Below are 26,571 nucleotides of genomic sequence, written 5' to 3'. Positions count from 1 at the left end.
TCACTGACCGGCTGCACAGCACTGAGGAAACCAAGATGCCAGCTTTGCATCCTCATTAGTGGGACTCAGGCCCTGATTTGGACATGACCCCTGGCCCCCTCCAGCAGCCTTCCAAAAACCTCCCACCTGGGGCCTCAGACACCCTTCCACTCACTCCTGGGCTGAACTCCCCAGCCGTGGCCTCACCAAGCCCCCGGTGGCCAGGTGGCCCCCTTGCTCAGCCCCCCTCCCGCCTCGGATGTCCTCTGAGGCCAGGAATAACCAAGTGACTCAGGCGGTGACTGTGGTACTGACCCTGCTCCCTGGGCAGTTTCCCTTACAAGGCTGTGTGCCCTCCCGCCACCCGGAGGTGACATGCAGGCTGCTGTCTCACTTCATTCATTCAACCATTTGTCCACCACTATTTATGGAGCAGCTCCTTTGCAAAGCACTGTTCAAAATGGAGACTTGAGGGCTTGGGTTTGCTGGGGGTCTGGATTGAGAGTCAGGCAGGACTCTCACGCTGACCGCCTGGTGATTCCCTCCTGGACCAGCCCCCCTGCCTGACCCATCCTGAAGGGTCATGAGCAGCCCTGCCAGCTCTGCTGCTGGGCAATGCCACCAGGGCAGGCCTGGGCGCCAGGGGTGACCTCTCTGCTCGGGAATGAGGGAGGGGTGCCAAGCCCGCCTGCCTGGTGGGTAATTATTGCTGGTCTCCTGCCTGACTTCTCCTGCCTGTTTTCCTTGAGGGGAACCAGCTGAAGCTCACAGCCAGAGTGGGGCTCATGGGCCAGCCTGCCCACCGCACCTGCCTGCCTGCCTCGTGGCCGCCCCGCTGGCCCTGCCACATTCCCTCCCCAGGGAGGAGCTGACCCCTGATGCCTGACGCCTGACGCCTCTGCCGGTGAGTCACAAGGTCCACCTTGGTCAGGGATGGGCTGGTCCAGCGGCTCAGCTTTGGGGCCTCAGCGTCACCCCCAACTGCAGATGGATCCTGCCCCCTGGCTGTTTGTACAGGAAAAATAAAGCCTCCTCTGATCCCTTCACCCAGACAAAGCGACTGTTAGAGTTTTGGGCATATTGCCTTCCTGCCTTCTCACTACACACACCTGTGCACATATTTTTTTTTTATAAAGATGAAATCATGTACTTAGTGATTAAAACCATCAGGAACATTTCCCCATGAGACTTAAAATGCTTAACAGTTTTATTGAGATATAATCAATATGTCATAAATTCTCCCATTGAAAGTGTACAATTCAATGGTTTCAGTAGAGTCGTGCAACCACCACCATAATCGAATTCCAGAACATTTTCATGGCCCCCCAAAGAGCCACACGCCCATTAGCCATCACACCCCATCCACATGCCTTCCCCAAAACTCTCAGCGACGACCTTCCTGTCTCTATAGAGGTGCCTATTCTGGATGTTCCCTACAAATGGAATCCCACAAAGATCTCTTTTTTTGGAAGCCCCGCATTAGATGGGTGCCCGGTGTTCTGATCTGGGGACACCGTGTCTCCTTGTGGGGTAGTGTGGTCGTCTCGAGTGTTCCTCTGCCTTGGGAGGACCATCTACCGCCCCAGTTGGAGGATCTAAAGTAGGATTGTAAAGGCTGAGTTGGAAAGAGCTGGAATGGGTTGCCCTCCCATATGGTATACAGCACGTAACCTCTCCGGTGGAGCACGTACTCCCCCGCTTTTCTCCAGAGAACAGGGATACCCATCTAGGCTCATGCAGTCACCCCCAGTGCTACCAGGACCCGCCCACAGAGGGGCACAACTAATGGTGGCTGAGCACACACAGACCAGGGCTGTGGCTTCTCCAGCACCCCTGGCTTTGCTTGTGTGTGCCATGTGCTACCCATGCTTGGGGCAGGTGTGGGCTTCTCTTCTGGAACCCGGCAGACGCTACCAGGAGGCTTTTCTGGCAGAAAATCCTCACTCACTGATGATGGAGATGTGACTGTCAGAGGGAGACACCCGGAGCAGGTGGAAGAAGTGAGCAATCCAGCCTGGAAGAAGAATTGACTGTACAATCCCAAGCCAAACGGAGACGAAGTCTGAAGGAGGCTGTAAAGAATGGAGTGAGGTTTTCACGTGTCTTGTCAACTGATTCTAAAACGCAGTCTCCAGAGTGTCTCAGCCATGGCAGACCACTCAGCCCTGCAGACCGCCCCAAAGTGTTGGCTTCTGGCCAACTCAAAGCTGGGTTCTGTGTCCACTTTTCTCCTCCAGATCAGCCAAGGGGTCGGTTCTGGCCACAGGGTAGGGACAACCTTCTCTCTGGCTGGACACTGCTTGAGGTCCCTGGAAAGTCCAACCTGCCCTGGAAAGACGGATGCAGAGATGCTGCCATGTGCGTGCACACGCATGCTCACTGTACACTGAGTGCCTGACACCCCCCACCTCTCGAGCCTCACGCACAGGTGTGTGCTGGCTCCCCGGTGAAGGCACACTTCCCCAAACTGGTCACGGTTGCCACCTCCTTTGCTGCACACACTGTGGGCTCATGTTCTCTTTCCGTCATCGCAGGGGCACTCATCTGTTCAGTTAGCATTCCAGAACAACCTGCTCCACAGGCCACATGCCCAGGGAACAGCATAGCCAGGACACGTGGTGACTGGAGAGCTCATAGGCCACCCTGGGGATAACCCTACAGAGGAGAGTCTCCTTTTCCACTAACCTTAGGTGCTGGGGAGAGAGACAAATTTGGGTGGTGGTGGGTACATGGTCTAGGTCAGAGGTGATCCGCTTTCCCCAGAAAGAGGCCCTTTCAATGTCAGAGTCACCGACCTGCTTGAGATGGCACATTTAGTATCTGACAATGACAAGACCTACTCTTAAGGGTACTATCTTGACAATAGTGAGGTGACTGCAAATTCCTGGATGAATCTTTTTTTTTTTTTTTTTTTTTTTTTTTTGGCTGCCCTGCAGCCTGTGGAGTTCCTGGGCCAGGGATCAGATTCAAGCCACAGTTGCGACCTGTTCCACAGCTGTGGCAACACCGGGTCCTTTAACCCAGTGTGCTGGGCTGGGAATTGAACCTGCATCCTGGCACTGCAGAGATGCCACCAATCCTGTTGCGACACAGCAGGAATTCTGCTGGATGAATCTTTGATGAAAGAGTAATCATGGACTAGATATTTGATAGGCCTTGAGCCATATTTCTGGGCATAAGATTCCTGGAGCCTTTTAGAACCTACTCATGCAAGGATTTTGCTGTGGATCCTAGGGTGAATGCCAAGGTTGGACCACCAGTCAGGACAGGGGAGAAGACTGCCCACAGATGCTGCTGCCAGCTCCCCTGGGCCAGTCTTCAGGGGGAGGGGGACTAAGGGCTAAAACTTGACCTCAGTAAGTTCCCTGCTCTCAGTTTCAGCTCATGGCTGGCTGGGTCCCTTGTTTCCAGAGCCCACCATTCTGGAGTCTAGACCCCAGGGGCCCCAGCCTCACCCGGCTCCCTCATGCCACCCTGCTCCAGGGGAAGTGAAATAGCCTAAACCTGGCAGCCAGTCCCAAGAACGCTGCCTGCACAGCCCTCTGGACTGACCTCTGCACACCCTCACCCGGCACTGTGCCAGGCCTTATTCATGCACTGGCATTGTCAGGACCGCTCTGGAGGGAGGCGGGGCCAAGGAGTGGCTCTCCCCCCCCACACACCCCCGCACCAGGCCCCAGGCCTGCACCCCAAGGGCCACTCCTGGATCCAGGAAACACCTCTTTTTACAGCGGGGACAGGGCAACCAGAGAGGCCGTGAACCCCGCCCACGGGCACCCACCAAACTACCGGGGAGGGACAGGACGAAGTGAGCCACATGAGGAGCTTTGATTCCAATTCCAGCGCCGCTGGTTGGTCGCTAGCAGTTAAAACCTCCGGTAAGTGTCGGAACCATTCGGAGCCTGTTTTTCTATAAGGAAATAACCCAGCTCTCGTGACAAATCTCCCTTTCCATCCTCCCGGGACTCTTGCAGGCAAACTGCCAGGAGGATGGCAGCCGGGTTGGGAGTCGGAGCTACCTTCTGTCCTGCACTCACTCAGCCCTGGTGTGCGTGGGGAGGGTCGGTGCCCAGACCCAGAGGCGCTGGGATGGGCGTCTCGAGGTTCCCCTGACCCTGACTGTGGGATGGGGGCCAGAGGGCCCCCCTTAACCGAAAGGGTTGGAGGAACAACCCCCCCCTCACCCCGGGCGGTCCCTGTTCGCAGCCCAAGCGCGTACTCCGCAGTGCAGGCACCCATCGCCCTGCCACCGCCTGCGTTCTGCAGCGCGGGGTAGGTGGTGGTGTGGAGTGTGCGTACGCGTCGCCACTGGCAACGGCGCGGTCGCCCGGCAACCCGCGCGCCCCTGGCCCACCGCGCCCCGGGGAGCCCGGAGGGGGAGGGGGAGGGGGCGCCCCGCAGCTCCGTGCAGCCCCTCTCTCCTGAGGGTGCAGACTGAGGGGGTGGGGGGTTGTGGTGGGTGGGAACCCACACAGCCAGCTCCGGACCCCGACAGCCCCTCGCTGAAGCTGCGCTCCACGGCTGGGGCACCTGGGCGTCCACATGCTGGCATCCAGGGAGGCAGGAAACCCAGGCCTCGCGGAGACCCCTCAGGGGGGTGGTGGGTTGGGGGGGTGGCATGTAGAGGCAGCAAAGCCTCCGGGCCCTGACTCTTGAGGCTGGGCAAGGAGAAGGGGCACCGCCGGTGCGGTCGTCAGGTGAGACACGGGCAGAGGAGAGGCCAGCAGGCTGCAGTGCTCCTGGGTCAGGTGTGTCAGGGTGTGGGACCAGGATGATTGAGGTGACGGTTAACTGGGGGCTAGTCCCCCTGGGGCCGGCTGGAGGTAGAGGGCAGCTTCAGCGACAGGATTGCCCACAGAGTTTGGGCAGGGTTTGTTTTTTTTTCCCCTTGGAGGGACTGCCCTTTAGGAGGATATCAACCACGGGCTGCGCAGACCTGATTTGGTATTTAGTCGCCACTCGAGGTCACACATTTCAACCAAAAGTCACAGGATTCCACACCTTGAAGCCCCCCAAACCCAAATCCAAGAACATGGCTTAGAGACGTGGAGACCCCGCACCCCAGGCCAGGGCCTTGGTGGAAGGGGGGATTTTAGCTGCTGCGGAGACGAACCATGGTTTAACCCTCTCCTGGGCCAGTGGCAGGGTCCAATTCCCCTGTACACCTTGGGCATCTGGATTTCACAGACCCGGACTCACGGACGCTTCCCAAGGCCCCCAGTGAGGAAATGGGCTCCAGGCAGTAAGGGGCACTCAGGCTCGGACTGCGGGTCGGCTGAGACCCAGCCTGTCATCTGTACTTGGGGCCTCTGCCTGCTGCCTACCTGCTCGGAGCCTCTCATCTGGACACTGCGGGTCAGGGGGACTTAGGCCCACAGTAGCTCGGTGGTGATGACAATGGCTCAGTTCAGGGATCCCCCTGCCTGGCCTTAGAGGCGTTCAGCTGGGCTTTACCACTTCCCAGCTGGCTGACTTTAAACAGATGAGCTTTCTGAGCCTCAGTTTCCTCAGTCTATAAAATGGGGACGAAAATAAGGTTTTGTGGGGAGTGAATGAGATGATGAGGCACAGGCAGTGTCCAGGAGAGCCCTGCCCGGGGCCAGTCTCATCCCCTCTCTCCTCTTGCCCTGCTCCCTTCTGGATCCTGTCTGCCTCTGGTCCGGCTGAAATCCTCCTCGTTTTTTCGCCTTGGGGTTTTCCTTTCTTTTTTTGACCTCTTTTCCCTCCCCACACTCCGACTTTATCTCTGGCCCCCCTTTGCACTATGTTTCGTTTCTCTGCCCAGACATTTGATGAAGCCCGGTCCTGCCCTCCTGCTGCCCAGGGGTTGGGGCTGGGCCCGGGCGGGGGCGGGGGTAGGCGTGCTGACGTCAGTCCGCCCCTCCCTGCCAAACGCAAATTTCATCCTCGTACTCTCTGAATCAATTTACTTTTATTGCCTCAGCTGCTCAAAAGCAATTTTTCAAGAACAAAAAGGTCAGCACGTCCAAGACTAATCAATTCTCCGAGAGCTCCTGCCACCACGGCCGGGGGAGCCGGGGACTGGCGGCCCCCCGCCCTTCCCGCCAGCCCCTCCCACCAGCCCCATCACTTTTATTGCTTCATGATGCCTGTCATTAGCGGTGTGTTTGAGACGCCCCACAGTGTTCTTACAACATAAAACCTGGCCCACTCACGGGGAGGGGGGGGAGGGAGGTGGCAGGCACATTTATGGCCACTCGCGGCCGGGAGACAGTAACAGCCAAGCTGATGGATCGCCTGTAAGGGGAGGCAGAACAGGAAGCATCCAGCCACTTGTTCAAAAGCTGGGCTCCAGAGGACGCGCCAGAGGAGCCAGGGCCCCGCCTGCTTGCCGTCAACGCCCTAGCACAGTGGCCTTGGGCACCTACCCACTATCGCCCAGTCCAGGCCCTTCCTCTCAAGGCCACCCTGGTGCCCAGCGCAAGCCTGCTCAGGGGCAGAACACTCCTTCCTGGGCATCTCCCCCACGCCTCCAGCATCATGCCAGGCCCACTCCCCCTGCCATTCCAGATGGGGAAACAGCCTCACGGAGGTAGGAAGGAGCAGATGCACACTGGAAACAGGTCTGTGACCTGCCCGGGTGGCACGTATGAGCTGTGTCCCATGGAGAACATGTCTGCTGTTGCAGGCTTTGCCCTTCCATGCCCTGGCTTGTCCTGTCCCACACCAGCCTGACCTCTGATGCCCATGGCAACAGCACCTAAAACAGATCAGTGTTCCCAGGGGCACACCCTGTGCTCAGTGCACCACCTAGATGATCTCTCCATGCCCACAACAAACCTGTTATGAGACACTCTTAGGCCCATTTTTTGGATGAGGAAACAGAGGCAGAGGGAGACAAAAGATTGTGCTCAAGTCCGCACAGCTGGAAACACACAGAGAAGGGCTGGAACCCAACTATCTACTTTTCGCTTTAAAAAAAAAAAAAGCTTTAGGACATGAAATATCCTGAACGGCCCATCTGTGGATGCTGAAGGCAGATTGTTTTGTCAGGTGCTGTGAGAAGGGGCATGAGGAGAGCTGCTTAATGGGCACGGGGGTTCCCGGGGTGGTGAAACTACTAGGAACTAGACAGAGGGGAGCGTTGCACGTTAGGAATGTACAAAATGCCAATGAATTGTACCCTTTAGAATGTTTTTTCGTTTTCGTTTTTGTCTTTTTAGGGCTGCACCCACGGCATATGAAGGTCCCCAGGCTTGGGGTCAAATCAGAGCTGTAGCCGCCGGCGTATGTCACAGCCACAGCAATGCCAGATCTGAGCCATGTCTGTGACCTACACCACAGCTCACAGCAATGCTGGATCCTTAACCCACTGAACAAGGCCAGGGATCGAACCTGCGGCCTCATGGATGCTAGTCAGATTCGCTTCCACTGAGCCACGCTGGGAACTCCAAACGGTTGATTTTTATGTGATGTGAACTTCACTCTTAAAAAGGCTTAGGTTTTTCTATTTATTTGGCAAGAGGGGGTGTGACAGCAGGAGAGACTCTGAGATGTCCTCGCTCCCCAGCTGGAGAGTCACCTCTCCCTGGCAGCCTCCCCAGCTGACCTCACCTGCTGCGACGGCCCCTCCTGACTACCATGGTCTCTGTCCCAATCACACCTGGCTCTGCCTGGTGGCTTTTACCCTGTGGTTCATGGGGTACACAGGGCCAGGTGCCCTGGCTCCTTGCAGACGGGGCCTACATATGCACAAGTATTTCTAGCATCCCTCAGGTCCCTGAGGGCCCCTTCAATCCTTGGTCCTCCCTCACCCCCCACCCCTGTCTGAGCTACGTTCTCAGAACCTTTGGCGCTGTCGCAGGTCTTCAAAGGTCATCTGGTAGACCTCCAAACTCGCTGTTCTGGGCTACCTCCAGGCTTTCTTGCACCCCTCGGTGACAGAGAGCTCATGGCTCCCCCACCTGAAAGTCCTTTCTTGGAGTGAATCACCTGCCCTGCCCAGGGAAGAGCAAGCCCTGTCCCCTCTCTCCAGGACAGCCCAGCTCTGCTGTGAAGGCTGCTCCCAGCCCCTGCCTCATAATCTCTGAATGTCCCTGACGTGGACGCCTCCCAACCGTGGGCCCCTCTCTCCAAGGCCACCTCCATCCGGAGCCTAAACCCTTGAAGGCCCCCTGCTGGCAGGACCACCCAGCCCCTCGGGATGATGACCTTGGGGCCAGGTCTCCCTTCTGATGTCTGGGCTTTTTCCCATGGTCCTTGGCGAGGCTCACCCAGGGTGAGAAGGGGTCTCAGAGCAGAAATCAAGCCTGGGACCCATGAGCCTCCCCGGTGTGTGGGCCCTAGAGTCAGTTAGAAGCCTATTCACCCTCTGCTACTTGAGCAAGGGCCTGCCCTTCCCCACTCAGATCCTGTGGGGAAGGCTGAGTGGGATGAGGCCAGCGAAATACCCAGAAGAGAGCAAATACCACTGTCTGTAAGCACATTTGTTTAACAAAGCCAATGACTCCTACCTGTGAGCCTGCGCTCGGTGTCAAATGCCAGCTCACGCTTTACCTGTTTCTGCATTTACCTGAACCAGCCAAAGAAGGGTTGGGCTTGGAGGTGCCACTTTGCAGACAGAGGCCCTGGGGGCATCATGGCTGGAGGTCTGCCTGAGCTCCCCGCAAAGTGACAGGTCCCAGCGTCTACGCCAGCACCATGCTGGCACCACACTGGCCCCGCTGGTCTCCCCACCAGTGAGCCTGCCTTCCAGGTCTCGGAATTCAATCTGCTTCTCTGTTCTGGCTGCTGGGGCCCCTGCCAAGTTCTTCTGAATGAACAGCAACTGCTGAACATTCTAAGAAATGCCTCCTGGGGTTTTCTCGGGAGCAGGCAGGAAGTCCTCTGGGCTGCAGGGACAGTGGTAGCAGGTGGCTCCCAGAGATCTCTCTCTGGGGGCCCAGCCTGGTAACCCGAGGCAGGAGTGCGAGTCCAACGGCCTGCACCTACACGTGAACCCAGGGCCCCCCTGGCAGGCAGGCCTCCCCACCTGCTCTATTTACAGACCTTGAGCCCCGGAGAGCAGCGTGGCCAGGGTCAGAGAGCGACGCTGGCCAGGGGCTGGGCCTGGCTCACTCCCCATGGCAGCAGGAGGCCAACCAAGGGTTCTTATCTGCCAGCCTGTTGTTACTTTACCTTCAGATGAATCTGTGTCAACTCTGTGCAGCTGAGTCCTATGGGCCAGGCTTGAGGAGGGGGTGAAAATTATAAACATATTTTATTTCTTAATAACTGAAAAAAATTGGTATTTTGACAAGTACAAACGTTTGAATGCAGGCAGTCCAGGTGCCATTGTCGCCAGGTGACTTATGCAAGAGAATGTCCTTTGGTGGCTCTAAGATTTCCCTTGATTGTCTCACTGGTTGCCTTGCGCCCCCCCTTCTCCCAAGCCCCCCCCACCTTTTCATGCTTCTAAACTCAAGGGTCACACTGTCACCTGAACACACCGATCACAATGGCATCATTATAGTTCCAAAGCTACCAAAAAAAAAAAAAAAAAAAAGGTGTGTATGGGGGGGTGTGGGGGTCCAAGAATTTAACCGCACCCAGGAGACGGCACAATCAGCTATTGTTGTGTCAGAAGTTTCCCGGTGATAAGGAGGGAGTTTAGAAAGGCCGCTTTCTGAGCTGATTGCAAAACAGAATGGCAAGTTCAAGGCTGAGAGATAGCCAAGACCGGTCAGAGAGCAGCCCCTCCAGGAGGCCCCCAGGCCTCCGCCAGGCCTTGGGCTGAGCAGCCCCTTGGTGAAAAGGAGGGGGGGCCTGGCTTGACACCCCTCATGTCTTCGCTGGCTCACCCAGGTCCAGGAGAGCTGAGACTGCTAACTAAGCCTTTTCCTTTGGGCGCTGGGTTTGTGGGGGGGACTGACTCTGCCTTGAGCGTCCTCGGTCATTTCCAGTTGTTCATTCGTGCATTTTCTCCCTTGGCACATGATCCGATGGTATCAGTGGATCCCAGGCCAGGTTACAGTGGGGGCTATGCTACCTCCTTGCTCGCTGCTCAGTGCTTTCTAGTGAGAGCTGCCCCTCCATTCTGCGGTTCGATTTTGGCCAATCTTTCCCAGGTACATCTGGCCTTGAGCTGTCATTCTCCCATTGGCATTTGCAACCTGGAGGGTGAAAGGCAAGGTCAGGAGGAACAGCAGTGACCCAGCTGTGTGACCTCTGACAGGTCGCTTAACCTCTTGGCCTCAGTTTCCTAATCTAGGAAATGGGGCCACTGGGAGGAATAACCAGAGTGCTGGCTGGTCCTGGTTATATTTAGGAGTGCCAAAGGCACTCACTTCAGCCCAAACCCCTCACTGTATAGACTAACCACGGTGGCCCAGAAACCCAGGGACTCCCTTACTCTGAATCTTGTGCTCTTACCATTACATTGTGCCAGGCTCTTGGCTCTTCCCTGGCAGGCGTTAGTCACCCACTGGAAGTATGTAGCAGTTGGGGAACCTCCACTGCAGGTCGAGCTGTTGTGGGGGCAGAGAGGGCACTGCCCGTCAAGCCTTGAGGCATCACCCCCCAGCTCTGCAGTGTGAAATTTAATAAACAAACCTCCGTTAAAATGGATTTGGGAGGCCAGAAGGGGGAGCTCTCACGGTCCCCTACGCTGGGTGCCAGTTGCAGACCCAACAGGAAGAGAGTATCTCACATCTCCAACAAGAAGATGACTACTTTTCTACCCAGCAGGGGAAGGAAGAATTTCTCTCCGCCCAGCAACATCCCAGCCAATGAGAGACTGTCACCACTCAGCCAATGAAAAGCCACAACCCTTCCAACTCCTAGCTTCCTCTAATGATCTCTTTGTTTATAACAGCCCCCTCACCTCCCCTTCTCCTCTGTAAAAGAGGGTGCCTCTCCTTTGTTCTCTGGACTTGCCAGTGGTTTGCCATAGATTGCATGTCCCAGAATGCGATTCTTTGCTGTTACCAACTAAGCCCATTTTGCTGGTAAATAATTGGTTGTTTTATTGTTGTAGGTCAGCCTCCCAGGTTTAGGACTCCAGGGCCCTGCCCCCAGCATGATGGCCCCTGCCCAGCAGCCCTGTCTTCCCCAGTCCCACTAAGTCCCTCTCCCAGGTTGGGGGCTTTGCCCCAGCTTCCCTGGCCCTCCTTCAGGGATATGAGACCTTCCTGAGGAGGTGCCCTCCTCCAACAATGCCATCATCCTTCTCTGGGGCTCCAGGGACCCCCCCCCCCATTACCCTGCCATAACCTCCCCCAGCTTGGTGAGGCCAAACTGCCACAGCCACAATGCTCTGACAGCCCTGTGCTTCATGTGAAAGTAAACCCCATGAAAATACAAGTCCTGTGAGACTGGGAGGCCCTTGCTCACTGCCTGCCCTGCGTCACATCCAGCAGATGCCAGTCTGTACTATAGACAGTTTCTGCTTCCTGGGACTCTCATCCCATCAGCCAGAGCGGGGTGCATCAGGGCTCAGGCACCAGTGCTACCTCTGGGTAGAGGACCCGAGTATCACAGTATTCCCTTCCTGACCAAGAGGGCTGAGTCCAGATTTGCAGCAATGCCAAGCTGTGGCCAGGCCCAGGTGGCCTCCCTATCTTGGGGAAACCCATCTTTTTTGCTCCTCTGTGTTCACATACCCCTGATTCCCTCTAGGCTGACCCCTGTCAGGCCAAGTGACATTAGCATGTTCCATAATCTCTGTGTGCTTCTCTGCTTGCTCATCTGTGGAACGGTCTAGCAACTGCTTGCCTGCCTGCAGGTGCCATGAGGGCTGGGCCCACAGTGAGGTCTCCTGTTCCCTCGTCTTTCCTCCCACAGCTGCTGTGGGGCAGGCACTGAGCCCTTGGTGGGTGAGGCCCAGCGATGGGGCTGTGAGTGACAGGGAGCTTGTGCAGGCCAGCAGAGCTGAAAGCAAGGGGACAAGCCATTCACTCTCTTCTGCAGCTGTGCACGCCGCACGAGATGAGGCAGACTCTTAATGACGTGCCTGCAGTTTGAGGGCTTCTAACAGGCCAGGCACATGTGGCATGATTTATGTGTTACTTCACGCTTTTCATTTATTTCCAGAAACAAGTATGAAAGGTGGGCACTGTTATTGTTCACATTCTACAGGTGAGCAGAATGAAACTCAGAAAACCTCAGCCATTTGCCCAGGGGCACACAGTCAGAGAGGCCACTAGATTGGAACCAAAAGACAGAGGATTCCGTAGATCAGCTACGGCGTTCTCAAACTACACCCTGTGCACCCCTCAGTGACCTGCTGAGCCAGCCTTCGCGTCTAGGATCTAATCTTATCGGCCCCATCAGCACTTGTCACAGCCTTTTTTATGGTCTGTGTACTCTGACATGTGTCTGTATTGGTAGTGACGTGCCTTCATACTGACAATGTTTGCTGAGCGTCAGGGAGGGGCCCTTGTTTATTAATTTATTATCCAGCAAACACACCACGAGGCTGCTGTAGGCCAGGCCCGTGCCGGCTGTGGAGGCCCTGGGGCCATGCTTAGGACATACTGCCGACAGTGAGGGTCCCGGTGCGAAGTCCAGGGCATGGTGGGTTGGGGCAGAGAAGCCAGTCCGAGAGGGAGACCCGGTGTCCCGGTTGCTGGCACTCAAGTTCAGAGAGGTCACCTGATGTGCCCAGAGTCCCACGGCAGGATGCTGGAATGTGGGATTCAGCGCAAAGGAATGTGGGATTCAACCCCTACCTTCTCCTTGAGTCAAAGTCCGAAGTAGGGGAGACCCACGTTGCCTGGGAGCGCCCATGGAAGATGGCTTCATAGCTAAAGCCGGCGGGTGCCCCCAGACACCCAAGGCCCGAAACCGTGGGGGACATGAGGATGAGAGGAGGGGCTGCTGCTGTTGGTGGCATGTGGACACAGCTGGACTGGGTCTTGAGGCCCAGCTGAGTGGAGGTGAGAGCAGACCAGAGGCCCTAGAGAAGGTGGAGGGTGGGGGCAGGCCTGGTGGGGGTGGGCCACTGAGCCCTCGGGGGGCACTGGTTCTTCTCTTAAAAGGGGTATGAGGCATCTCATGGCCACACCAGCTTGGCACTTTGGAAAATCTGCAACTCCATGTATCTGTCAAGTTCGAAGCTTGCAGATGCAAGAAGGTTCTACTTCTGTGGTTTCCAGAATACAAAGGCAGGGGTGGGGATGGGGGGAAAAGAGCCCCGGGGGCTCCAGGTGCCGATGCTCCTGGCCATTGCCTCCTTGGGGAGGAGCAAGTCCAGGGGTGCATCCACCTCTGGAAGTGTCCCTCTATCCCACGGGATCCCAGCTCGGCAGGCCAGAGAACCTGTGCCTTTCTCATCAGCCTGCAGAGGAGGGAGCTCCGGGAGCTGGCTCCTGGGTGCAGCTCCTGGCAGCCTCAGTCTGGGTGGCACTGGCTCCGCCCTGCTGGGTGCTGGGGTCCCAGTGGATGCGGGTGGGGCCAGGTGAGCCCCTAGAGGAGGCAGGGACTTCTCTTTCCGCTGCCTGAGGCTCACACACCAACCTCCTGCCCACAAACAAAGACCCAGAGAGGAGAGGCATCTTGCTTGAGGTCACACAGCAAGTCCAGCCCAGGCAGGAACCAGAGGGAGTATGGGGAGCTCAGTTCAGAGTCAGATAAGGTGCCTGCTGGACAGTGTTCAGGATGCCCCTTCCCTTGAGGAAGGATGGCCCAAAGCCCCGGGCCAGAGACTAAGCACAGGAAAAGGAGACTCAGAAAGACCTGGGCACCAGTCCTGACTCTACCATCAAACCAGCTGCGTGACCTTGAGTCAATTGCTTAACCTCTCTGTTTCTTCCTCTAGGAAATGGAGTGAATCCAGCACTGCCCCCATCAGGCTGCTCTAAGTACTGAGTGCTGAGCTGAATGGAAAGGGCCATTGGAGGGTCAGTGTCCCAGATGCCCCCACCCCTGGTGTTCACTGGCCTCATCCTCAGGCCTGCTAGTCCACTTAGAGCTCCCATGACTCCTGGTCAAAGAGTGGATTCTACTGACAGGTAGTGAGTTCTCTGTCGTGGGGTGTATTCCAGACGGCAGGATGTGGCTGAGAGGGTTGAGCCCCTGCCCTTCCTGGGCCTCCCCAAGGAGCCTCCTCCCAGCCAAGTGGGATGGTCAGTGGTGTCCCACCCCTTCCAGGGGCTTCTCCTGCAGACAGTGGGGGCTGGAAAGAGAGAGATCTGTTTACCCCCCAAAATGCAGAATAAAGATCTAGCGATGCTGCTGTTCAGGCCCCAAACCCGAGTAGCCTGCCCATCTGTCTGTCAAGGGTGGGGCCAACAGAGTTCCCACTGTAGTGCAGTGGGATTGGCAGCATAGGTCAAGAGCGCTGGGACACAGGTTCGATCCTGGGCCCGGCACAGTGGGTTAAGGATACAGCTGTTGCTGCAGCTGTCACTCAGATCTGATCCCAGGCCCAGGAACTCCATATGTTGCAGGATGGCTTGAAAAAAAAAGGGGGGGGGTCAGGGGCCAAGGGACTGTCGGGGCCAAATGCTAAAGCCCCCCAGGCCCCAGAGGGACTTCAGCTGAGCTTGGGGCTCTACTTGTCCTCGTCCACAGCAGCCCCTTGCCCAGCACCTCCTGCTCCAGCTGGACCAGCTCAAGTTGATGAAGCCAAAGAGCATCATAAACTCACATGAGGGGCCCAAATTAATCTTGATTTCAAGAGAAAATGGGTCCTAGGAGCCTATGACGCCCATGACAAGGGACAGGGATACTAGGTGGGTAGGTGGGCTGCCAAACTGGCTGGGCTCAGGGGTCATGGCACTGGGCCACTGTAGCCCTGGCATGAGGAACCTGCACTTTCTGAGGGAAGACAGGCCTACATTACTGGGAATGACCCAGAAGCCCCAGTTTCCCCAGGGAAACCCAGATGCCCAGGGGCCCAGGACACGGGGCCCCACTGTGCCCACACACGCCTGAGCTCCCCAGGCCTCCTGTGGGCAGGGTGGGAGGGGAACGCCTGCCTGCCTATCTCCTCCTGGGAGACCAATTCCTGCCTTTTCTTTGCCTTTGTAGAAAGAAGGAGGGTGTATGTCAGGCTTTGTCAAGACTGTCAGAGATGACAGAGGGGCGGCTGAGGAGCTGCAGGTGAAGGTGCTGGGATGGGGGGGTGGCCAGGTGCCCAGGGGTGAAGAGCTGGGGCAGGGGTGGGTGAGGGGGCCTTTGGCCCTGGAGCCAGGCACCCACACTGCCAGAGGTCATGTCCTGCCCATGCTGCCTGGGGTGGCTGCTGTGGGGACACGGGAAGTTTTACCTCCCTCTTGGGGACTTCTTGGGGCTCATTGTGTGCCCTCTCCCTGCCCCTGGGTTTCAGCAGGAATGACTCTTTAGTAAAGCTGCCAGCTTGCACGGTGCGCTCTTAATTAGACTCTCCCCAGTTCTCTCCGGCCCCGGTCGTGAATACTTATATGGAGCACCTGACAGGATGAGGCCAGCGCTCCTGCTTTTCCTCCTGTGCCTCTGTCTGTCTCTCACCCTGGTCCCCTATCCTCATGCCACCTCCACTCCAGAAGCCGCAGTCACTGTCCTGACGTGCATGCCCCCGCCTTGGTGCCCCTCCCTCTCCTCCACGGGAGCAGGAACCGATCCACACGGCGGCCCTGAAGTGTGTGCTGAGGGTAGGGCAGGACCCCTGCTTGGAGAAGAGGCCTGCTGGGTGTGAAATCAAAAGCAGCAGCCATGGAGTTCCCGTTGTGGTGCAGTGGAAACAAATCCAACTAGGAACCATGAGGTTGCGTTTCCATCCCTGGCCTCGTTCAGTGGGTTAAGGATCTGGCGTTGCCATGAGCTGTGGTGTAGGTGGCAGACGCGGCTTGGATCTGGCGTTGCTGTGGCTCTAGCGTAGGCCGGCAGCTGTAGCTCTTAGTAGACCCCTAGCCTGGGAACTTCCATTAGGTGCGACCCTAAAAAGCAAAAAAAAAAAAAAAAAAAAAAAAAAAAAAAGCAGCAGCCACAAGGCCCTTCTGTAGAAAATGGGATGGATCTGAGTGACGCTGGCCCTTTTCCTGGGGAAATGGGAATTAGCAGCGAGGATTATTTTTGAGGACACAGGGCCCCACTGTGCCCACACGCGCCACCTTCTGACCAGGTCCCCATGGGGTTCCAGGCATGGGGACCTGAGCTCCCCAGGCCTCCTGTGGGCAGGGTGGGGAGGGGAAGGCCTGCCTGCCTCCTCCTGGGAGACCAATTCCTGGTAAGAAGCCCAGGGTTTGCAGAGACGCCACTGTGTTGCTAAACCCCACAGCCAGGTCTGTGTCTGGGATTCATCAGGACAGCTTAGAGCTGGAGTGGGAAGCCCATGCAGGCTGCCCCCAGCTTCGTGCAAAGCTGCCTGCTGCCCTGGGGCCTGGGGGCAGGGCATGCCAAGCAGGCCTCAACCCAAAGTGGCCTCAACTCAAACCTTGGAAACTGCTTATTTTTTTTCTTTTTTGGCCGCCCCATGGCATATGGAGTTCCCAGGCCAGGGATCAGATGCGAGCTGTAGTTGTGATCTAGGCTGCAGCTGTGGCAATGCCCTATTCTTAACCCACTGTGCTGGGCTGAGGATAGAACCTGTGTCCCAGTGCTCCCAAGACACCACCAATCCCACTGTGCCACAGCAGGAACTCCTGGAACCTGCTTTTTGGTAAGACTCAAATCTGCAGAATCCTTTGGCTGCTTCATGGGGGAGGGGAGACGCCCTAGGCTGGGGAAGCTGCAGGCTGGAAGTCGGGGCAGGGGGTGGGGTGGAGGGGTGTCACCAACTCCCAGCCTCACTGTGATGCCCACCTACGGCCTCCTGAAAAAAAACCCTGTGCAGACAGCGTCCCTTCCTCCTGGCAGTAGCCCGAGTCTGGTCCCTGGGCCTCACCCACCAGAAAGACCCTACCCCTCACCAGTAGTTATGAGGCATGAGTTCCTGGCAACATGAGGAAGAGCTGAGCTCTGTCTCCTCTCCCTTCGAAGCCAGCTGTACCCCCGCCCTTGGAAATGCCCTCACCCCTACACCCCTGTGCACTGGACACCTTGCACCCTCTCCTCGCCACTTGGCTTCAGGCTGCTGCCTCTGAGCCCTAAAAGCTCACTGCTATTTATCAGCCTGGCTCAGGCAGTCAGGTGGCCCAGTCGAGCAGTAAGACCAAGAATAGGGGTGGGGAACTCCCGTCTAAATTAATCATTTGACAGAACCTGGGGATTTATCAGAAAACCCAAAGGGTGCCTGGGCTTTGGAGAAAGGCAGGATGTGCCTGGAAGTAGAACTGACTACCATTTGGGTAAACGGATGGGATTTCCCCAGGGGCTCTTGCCCGGAGGTCTGAGGGTCCCAGCACCTTTTTTCTAAGGTTTTCCAGTAGGCGCAGGAGGTAGGCAGCACAGAGGGCAGGGCCTGGATACCTGACACCGCCCCGGGGATGGGGGGGGACAGTTCTCACAGCCCCTCCCTCCACTGTGTATACTCGTTGGTGGTTTTGTGTCCCAGCTCGTGGCTTTAAGTACGTTGTGACCCCACATCAGAAAGCGGGCTCCCAGCTGAGCTCATGTGAAAAGCCGGAACTCTCGACTCACTTCCAGCCCCCGTGCCTGTGCACCTGGACAGAGTGAGGATCCCTGAGCAGTGGGCTTTTCCCTCGAAGGGCACGTTGACACCAAGAATCCTGGAGGGCAGAGGGGATGGGACAGCAAGAGGTCCGCCATCAAGACTGGCTCTCCTGATGCCAGCCCCTGGGCAGCCCTCCTGTGACCACAGCGCCTCTGCCCAGATCTCCCCACGGGAAAAGTAGGGAACAGCTAGTTGGCACCCTCATCATTAAGTCATAAACTCTTGATAACGACGACTGTCCTCCAGTTTCATTTTGGACAGGGCCCTGTCCTCTCCTCTCGAGGTCTTTTAGTCGTTGTGTTGTGCCTCAGAATCTCCCACCCACCTCCCTGTAGCCAGCGTTCGGACAGGCGCTGGCCAGGGCTTTCCCTCGAACCGATCCAAAGCCCTGACCTCCTGCCCTGGGAGGCTCCCTGGCCCTCGCGCCTTGCCGGATTCTGCTGCTAGGTTTTAAAACTGCCAGACTACTGCGCCCGCTCACTATTGACTTGTGGCCACCAGGATCCTTGGTGTCTTTTTCTATTGTGCTCATTCATGGTCAGGAATCGATGAACTCAGTGAACGTTGTCGGGTCCCAGGTGAAGGTCCCCCACTTTGTTGCGCTGCACATGTCTCTCACTGGTCGAGGGGGTTTGGAACCTGCTTCTCCCTCCCGAGGGCTGCTACACCCAGCCTGTGGCACCATCCCCATTGCACCATCTTAATTTCAGCATCCAAACATCCATTTAGAAAACCATTAAGCCAATCTAACAACTCAATATAGAAAGTGCCTTCTTTTGTTCAGTGTCAAATTGCGGAGGAAAGAGCCTGTGGCATCTGACCCATCAAGGCAGATGTATTATCATATTCAGAGACTGAGTGGCGTATTTTCAACCACTTTGTCTAAATTACACAGTACACGCCCCAGGAGCCCAGAGATCTGGTTACTCTCCTGAGATGCAGAGAGAGGAGGGCCTCCCCTATGGGAGAGGGGTAGATTGAAGAGGAGGCATGACTTCAGGGGTGTCCTGGGGCCAGCCTCTGAATGTGGTCCATGGGGCCACTGGCAGGTGTCCTCCAGTCCGCAGAGGCCATGACAGTGGCTGGGTGGGACACTCCCCAGTGGCCACGAGGAGCTGGGGGTATGAAGACACTTCCCCTTCACCCATGAGATCATTTGTGAGGCCCAAGAACTCCCAGGGATGACTGGGGCTCTGTTCCTACTCCACCTCCCAGGCTTGTCAAGCCCTGGTGCTCCTTCAAGTGGTGGGAAGGGGCCTGTGGCTGCTCCTCTGTGGATTCCGTCCTAGAAGCCAGTGCTCCTGGAGGTGAGCATGAACCAGGGAGGAAGGAGGGCTGGCTGAGGCCTCCCTGCTCTGTGTGAGTGCGTGTGTGTGAGTGTGTGTGTCTGATGGTGGTGGCTTCCCTGCACCAGGCCAGGACAGGGGAAGAGAGGCCGTTGTGCCAGGGTGCCAGGGCCCCAGCCAAAGGAAAGAGCCAGAATTCACAGGCTCCTCGGGTTTGCACAGAGGGCATCTTAATGGCAACAGTGGGCTGGGAGCAGAGAGCCCCCTGCACCTTTTGCGTGGGGCCCCTCCCACCCCTGCTAATCACATGTCCTCAGGTGGGTGTTGGGTGAAGGAGAGACACCAGTAATAACTGAGACTGAACTGGGGTGACAGGGCTCATAATGAGATTCAACTTGACTGAAAGAAAACCGTGTCAGTGACATTTCTGGCTCAGAGTCTCTGGAGCCAAAGGCCACTCAGACCCAGGGTGTTCAAGGTTTGCCCTGGAGACTACAAAATTGCGGACACTGAGTGGCTTTTCCCAGGTCCAGCAAGGCAGCTTTGCTCTTGGAGGTTTATAGGGTACGCGCTGCCTGCCCCAGAAACGCTGGTGACCTGGTGGGCTTGGCCTCAGGCCCCTGGAGCAGGTCTGCAGGACAGTGGTACCCCCGTCCCTGCAGAGGCTCACTGGGCGCTTGCTGCACAGATGCACGAAGGGACAACGTGGACAAGGGCTGTGCACAGGACGCTCACTCTCCGCAGTGAACACGCCCCGTGGAGTGTGCAGCTCGCAGGGTGTAAAGCCTGGGAGCAGTGCAGACGGCCTGTCTTGCTGCAACAGATGAGCTGCTCCCAGGCACAGACTCCAGAACCTCAGGACGACAGGAGCCAGGCCTCCCTGGGCCGCCCTGAAGAGTCAGGCTCTCTGGTGGCACATCCCTGTGGCCACGACTACATGGCTGTTATTTATGGGAGAACTAGAGCAGAGCAAAGACAAACACCCAGTAGAGCCTCCTGGTTGGGCCAGACCCAGGGAGGCAGCTGCCTGACAGGTTCGAAAGGCCCTCTTAGGTGGGGCCGTGGCCCAAGGAGCGGGGGCATAATTGGCCTCATCCCCCTGCAGGGCTGCTCTGTGGGGGGACAATCCCTTCCTAAGGACAAACCGACCCATGGCTGTGCCTTGGAGGCGGGTGCCCCTGAGCTCCAAGCTCCCTCTCTGCCTGTACTTGGCCGTCACCAGTGACTTTGGATCCCAGGTTAGGGCAAGGCAGAAGGGGGAAACAGTGCCTCCCACCCTCAAAAGACAGATAAAGGTTTCTCTAAGTGGAGCCACCAGCCATGCATGGCAGCTGATCTATCACCTGCCCAGGTGGGTGGAGGGCGAGGCAGACCCTGAAGACACCAGACTCCCAGCAGTACAATCAGGAGGACCCATAACCTGTGCCCTCCTCCCCCTGCAGGCAAAAGAACAGAAAGGACACACAAACCCACCGAAAACCAGCCCGCAGGCCCACAGACACTGTGTTAGGGCTGGGAGCCCTCCAGCACACTCCGGGTGGCAGAGGCGGGGGTGGGGGTGGGGAAACCCAGGACTGCCCCAGCCCCCTCGCCCACCCCCTGTGATCCCTGGGGCGTGTTCCCTGCAGTAGGGCTCCAGAGCAAAGAGACAGAGAAGCTGAGGCCTGAATTCGTCCTTTAACTCCCACCCCTAACAAGGTCAAATTCAACTCGTTTGCCTCCTTTAAAAGCTCGCAAATGCAAGACGCCAGCTTTTCCTGAAATCGGAGCCCTGGCAGCAGAGTCTCAATAAAACACTGTGTGTTACCAGGCCCTGGGGCCGGTCTCAGGGCCCCCAGTCTCTGGGTTCATGGGGGTGCTTTCCCAGCAGGTCGCTAATTCTCCACCACGGAGACGAGGCGCTCCTCCCCGCTGCGGGCCAAGCCCCTGTCCCCTCCAGGTGCCTGATGGACCCTGGAGCCCAAGGTCAGGCTTCCCACAGCAGGGCCTGTCCAGCCACTGGCCTGCCCTCCGGCCCTCCCTGCTCTTCCACGGGGCCCTCTCCCCCTGCACCCGAACCTGCCACATTTTGACCTAACAAACCTCACCAGACCTTCTCTTAGAGGCACCGCAGAGCATACGTTTGTTGTCAGTATGATTTTATTTACTTTGCAGTGGAATCCATGAGAGCCGGAAGCACTGTAGGACGGTGGCCCCAGGGGTCAGGATGGCCAGACCTGAGCCTGGGGCATGGCCTGACCAGCGGGCAGTTGTATTTAAAAACCCAAACAAAGTAAAATACAGAGAACAAATCGCTTGTCACTGACATCAGTAATCTCTTGGTGATGGTGGAAATTTCATTAAACTTTCCCTTAAACAACAGAAACCCTGCCCTCTGACGAACTCAAGATGCTGGAGAGACGACCATGTGACTTGATCTCTTTGAACGTGAAATGTTACCTTCCTACCTAGAAATTCAGCACAATATATTGAAGGACCAGATTCCTGCAGGCTGTTTGCACACATGCCCTGCCCCAGAGGGCCAGGGGCGCCCCTCTCTGGTCTCTACAGCCTGACCCAGGAGCCCCACACTTGGGTGTGTTTCACAGCCATGGAGGAGACCCTGAGGCCAGGACCACATCCCTGCTGCAGAGCCTGGCACGCTGCACACAGACACATCTTTCAGGATCTTCAAGGTCATGGCTCATGGTTGGTTTTCCTCATGGAAGGAGTGGGGTGGCATGGGGTGAATTTCATAGAAGAGGCACAGAGCGGTCCCCTCAGTGGGGGATGCGCAGCACGTGGACGCAGGGGAGGGAGTGGGTTTGCGGACTCCCAGAGCAGGGCGAGCTCTCAGGTCGGGGGCATGCCGCCTCCCGGCCAAGGCTACAAGGTCACCCTCAGTGGTCTCTTCCCTGAGTGGCAGGTGAGGTCCCTGGGCAACCTTTACCAGGAAAGTCTCCAGGGCGGTCCTGCGAGGTGGGCTGGGCGGGCGGTGCCATTCTCATTCTGCCAGTGACGGAACCTCGGGCTCAGGGCGGGGGAAGGCCATGCACTTGGGAAGGGTCAGAGGCAGGACAAGAGCCAGGTTCGGGACCCCCAGGGAAGTGTCTTCCCACCGTGGAGCACTACCCACCCCTTTTGGGGAATCCCTGTCCTCAGGCGTCACAGCTTGCCAGGAAATGAGCCATTTGGTTTGGGGGCAGTTCCCTCTTAGCCAGGGACGGCTGAGGTCACAATGCTTTCACTCCAAGTGACAGCCTTGCAGAGACGCAGAGCTAATCAGATCCTGGGCTGTCCGGTTCCCCAGCCCTGGACCAGTGCCTCTGCCTCTGGCACAGGCCGCACCCTGCCCGTGTGTGGGGCTTTTTCCCTGGGGAACGCCTTCCTTCTCTTTCGTCGGAGGCAGAGAGGCCTCTGGGGGCCTTGGCTGAGCAGACAGACTGGAAGAGCCTCCCTTCCCTGGGTCTGGTGAACCCAGCGCCTGCACGGAAGGATGGGGGCTTCCGCCGGGCAGTGCTCGGCCATAAGCCCAACTCTGGGGGCCGCCCCCTCCCTGCTATTCCTCCCAAACGAGAGAGCCGGAGGTCTCCCACTACAGTCCCCCTTCCCTATGTCCAGCCATCAGAGGTCAGGCTGGGTGACCTCTGCCAGCCAAGGCCCTTGTTTCAGGACCAGTATCTTTATCCTGACCAGCTGCCTGCTCCCAGGCCCTGGATTCAAACCCCTCCATCCTGCCCGATACTTAGCTGATCAGAACAACACAGCACTGCCCGCTGACGGCATCCAGACTGAGGCTGCCCGTGGAACTGCCTTTCTGGACCGCAATCCTCCTCCTCTGCAGAGGTGGGCTGGAGAGGCGCCCTCAGCCCACCCATCCCCCGCCTCTAATTGGCTCAAGAACCACAATTCCCTTGACTTGTGAGTTCTAAGACTTCCCCGCTGGGACATAAGTCAGAACCTTCTGGAATAGCATACTGCTCCCCTGTGCACCCAGCCGGCCCCCAACTGTACTTTCCCCAGCTTGCGCACCCCCGCCTTCCCAGGTCCGGCTCCGTCCTGCCATCGTCCCCCTTCCCTGGGACGCTGAACCCCATCCCCCGCTCCAGAGCAGTCAAGCCCCCACCCCCGCTGCCCTTTCCGTGCCAGCACATGTACATCAAAGGTGCCCTCTCTTCCCAGAGGCCCCGACGACATCGTGTAACGTCAGCACAGACGTTCGCGGTGGGGAAACTTTTAAATATGCGTGCACACGCACACCGGCCAATAACACTAAGTGTCATTTTAAAAAAATGGTTTAAATAAGCAGCATCGCCGAGGATGGCCGTGCCGGGCTGATTATCCCATATTTGCACATTCTGGCGGTGGGAAGGCTAGAAGTCTAATGACTGAATTATCACCCTAATGCCTTTTGCTGGCTGGGAATAATCCTGGGGCAACAGCTGCCGCAGGGTTTTTGGCTGGTTTTCTCTAATTGCATCCAGATTAAGGGAGCCGTGCAGGGGTGGGCCTACTCCATCCTCTGGAGCTGGGGGTCCTCCAAGAGCCCACACATTCGGGTCTTTGGCTTTCGAGGTCCTGGCTGCTCCGAGAGGCCTAGATCTCACCGGGGCGCGGCCCAGCCCACAGCGGGAGAGATGGAAGCAGTGAGGGCAGGGGTGGCACTTGGGTCGAGGTCTTGGGGAGCTGTGGGGGTGAGGGGCTGGGGGGCTAGGAAATTCAGAACTCATGCTTTTCACCCCAGACCCTTCACAGTGAGGGATCCGAGGACCCTTCTCCCTCCACCGCACACACAGCAGCCCAAAGGCACAAGGTATGGTAATAAAATGTATAGACCCTCTCCACTGCAGAGGGGGAGGTGGGCGCACTCTCCCCGCTGGGGCATCTCCCGCCCCCTGCAGGGGAAGTCATGCTCCTGGTGAAAGGCAAGTTCCAAAGCGGGGTTATCCAGCCCCGGAACAGTCGCCCGGTTCCTCACCTCTCCCTGAATTCCCAGCCCCTCGCTGGTCACTGCGCAGCTTCTCCTACTGCAGGGAAGGGTCCGTTTCCACATCCCTTGATGCTGAGTTGGGCCATGTGACTTGCTTTGGCCAATGGGATGGCAGCATGGCATCCGCCAAGGCTTTGGAAGGGGCCTGCACGCTTCTGATTCCGTACTTTTGCCTTGGCCGGGATTGGCTTGCAGGAAAGATGCAGGAGGCATGGAGCAAAGCCAAGTCTGGCCTTGACATGTGTGAGCATCCTGCCAGGCACAGAAGCAAGCCCAACCCAGAGCAGAACCGCCCAGCCTGGGCTGCCGATCCACAGACTCATGTGCTGGGTAAGGGTGTGCTGTCCGAGCCCGCCATGTTTGGGGCTATTTGTTATGCAGCATCACTGTGGCAATGGATAACTGGTATGCTGTTCACGGGGATGTGGTCTCTAAGAGGAGGGTTGGCATAGTGCCTGGGTAACTCAAGCCATTTTTATAACGGATCAGGAGCCATCTTCTGCATGGAAAGGCGATCCTCTTTCCCCAGAAGCAGAGCAGATGAGAAGTCCACCCCCATCCAGCCTGGCCCCTGCTGCTGGGCTATAATGGTGCTGCTGCTATCTGCGCCTCAAGATCTGGGCACAGATGGGGCAAAGGATGGTCTCCCCAAAAAGCTCCTGGACCTCAGGGCCAGGAACTTGGGAGTACCAGGGTCAGTCTCCTGCCTGCTGGAGAACTTGGCCTTGGCGAAATGAGAGAAACTGAGAAGGGAGGAGGCTGATAACTTCCTCTTTCCTGTTGATAAACATCTTTTTAAAGTGGCGCCATCCAGCAGCGTCCACTCTCAGGGAGAAAAGCTGAGAGCAGGAAGGAGCCTCGATGGGGCTGGGTCCCCGCAATGACTCTCGGCACTTCCAGGATTTTTCTCCCCAGAAGGATGTGCAGGAGGACTCGAGGAAGGATGCAGGCTCCTTGCTCCCACCAGTTCAAGAGGCGGCTTCCTGTGCAAATGGCTCCACCCCTTTACACCGGCTGGGGCCCTCCCCGCTCGTGTCTGTCCTCCAGTCCCAGAAGGAGCAACTGAGAAGAATCTTTGGGAGCAGGGAGAGGGCGCTGGGAAGACCAGGTCCCCACACAGAAAGCAGAGGTGCCCTGAGTGATGGCTACAGTACAGTGGCCGCTCTCGTGTCCGACCACATGAGAGGCTGACTTAAGGAAGACCCGCCTTCAGAGCAGACCACAGGCCCTGCAGAGAAGCGGGAGTCTTTCTGGCACTTTCAGGTGCCTTTGTCTGGAGTGGTCAATTAATATACTACCCCTTCCGACAAACGCTGCAGATTTCCTTCAGAGCATTTTGCGTGTGCGTGCACGTGTGCACATGCGCACACACACACGCACACATCTTGACCCATCTAGCCCCCAGTTGGTTGCTGTATCTGGTGAGGTTGGCCTTAAACAGTGCCGGACGTAGACACTTCCCAGCTAAGGGAGAGGAATCCAACACTTCAACAGCCCTGCTCTGGCTCGCAGGAAGCAGATTCCTACACACGCCGGGAGGCTAGGATGTTGAAATGGATGGTGTAGAAGCCCCCAGCTCCTCTGCTCTCACACCTCTCTACCCTGAAACCAGTAGGGCTTTTTCCTTTCTTTTTTTCTTTTTTTGCAGATGTCTTCGCATCAGCTTTGCAGCTGTGGCTTGAGAAGCTGTGGAGTGTGTTTGGCTCGCTCAGAGCATGAGGCCTGATGAAGGGGTGTGTCCAGCTTGCAAAGATGTCTCTGGGCCTGGATGGGAACCCCTTGTTCTGGCACAGTGGGTGAACAAGGCCTCTCCTCCCGTCCCCACCTTTCCTGATGCTGGCAACACCTTTCGGTGGCTGATGAAGCTGGAGGAAGTCCTCGGATGTGTGGAGATCCATCAAAGGCAGCCAGCCCGTGTCTCCGGGTAGGGTGGCCGTGCATGCTAGTCCCGCTATTGGGGGAGCTGACTTTTCTCTGGGCAGCTGGTGGGTTTTACTTCTGTCACTTCCGGACTCTGATTTTGTCCTTAATATGAAAAGTTTCCTTCGTGTCGCCCACGGGCATTTTCTTTATGTTTCTACCATCCCGTCCCCTCCATGCCCATCCCCACCCCCTCCCATGTGTTCAGGACCTGGCTGAGACCCCCTCACCCCTCATCCAGCACAGGGAGCTCAACCTATCTGCAGAAACCCAACCTATCTTCGGAAACCGAAGCCTTCCCGAGGCGTCTTTGGGCCCTTCCTGCCTTCTCTGGGGGGCTTGGGTGAAGGGGTCTCCGCGGTGCCCCCGTAGGGGCAGCTCTCCGACCCGGGGTGCTGGCCGGTGCATTCCACAGCAGGCATGTAACCACTGTCCCACATGCCGGAACCACACAGCTTGCACAGGTCGTGCAGGCTGCAGGGGATCCGGGGCAAGAGGCGGAACTGATACAGCAAACTCCTCGCCTGCAAACAGAGAGGATGGATGGTGAGGAGAGGTGGGGAGGGGGTGGGGGGACAGCCAGTAGCCCAAGAGCACGGCAGCAATAGGCACAGGCCATGGGGCTCACCCTGCACTGGGTCAGGGGGAGGGCTCTGCCTGCCCCGTCCTTTTCAATACCTGGCTCACCCTAAGGGCTCTCGGAGCAGTGATCTCACGAGGCTTGAGACAAAGAAAGCTCCCCAACGTCTTCACAGGGACAGTGAACAGTAACAGTGCGGCTAAAAGTAGCACAGGGCTCATCCTGCCCCTCCCTGGCTCAGCCTGGCCCCAGGGCTCCACCTCCCTGCAGGGCTCATTTCCACCGCTCTGTATAGGACAGTGAC

The 26,571-nt window shown here is 57.3% G+C and overlaps 1 protein-coding gene and 1 long non-coding RNA gene across 2 annotated transcripts in view; one reads left to right on the top strand and one right to left on the bottom strand.

Moving 5' to 3' along the window:
• LOC110255947 lies at positions 3,643–25,811 on the top strand. The gene is made up of 2 exons (XR_002336942.1): positions 3,643–3,857; positions 25,416–25,811. It is a non-coding gene; the product is annotated as an uncharacterized LOC110255947 (long non-coding RNA).
• TBC1D16 (TBC1 domain family member 16) overlaps positions 20,920–26,571 on the bottom strand; it is a 76,701-nt gene continuing 71,049 nt past the window's right edge. The window contains 1 exon segment of the mRNA XM_003131144.4: positions 20,920–26,211. Within this exon segment, the coding sequence (XP_003131192.2) occupies positions 25,963–26,211 (249 nt within the window). The 3' untranslated portion in view covers positions 20,920–25,962.

Source organism: Sus scrofa, chromosome 12 (assembly GCF_000003025.6).
Source record: "Sus scrofa isolate TJ Tabasco breed Duroc chromosome 12, Sscrofa11.1, whole genome shotgun sequence".
NCBI lineage: Eukaryota > Metazoa > Chordata > Mammalia > Artiodactyla > Suidae > Sus > Sus scrofa.
Note: the sequence above shows the minus strand (reverse complement) of the source record. Positions and strands in the feature narration are given on the sequence as shown.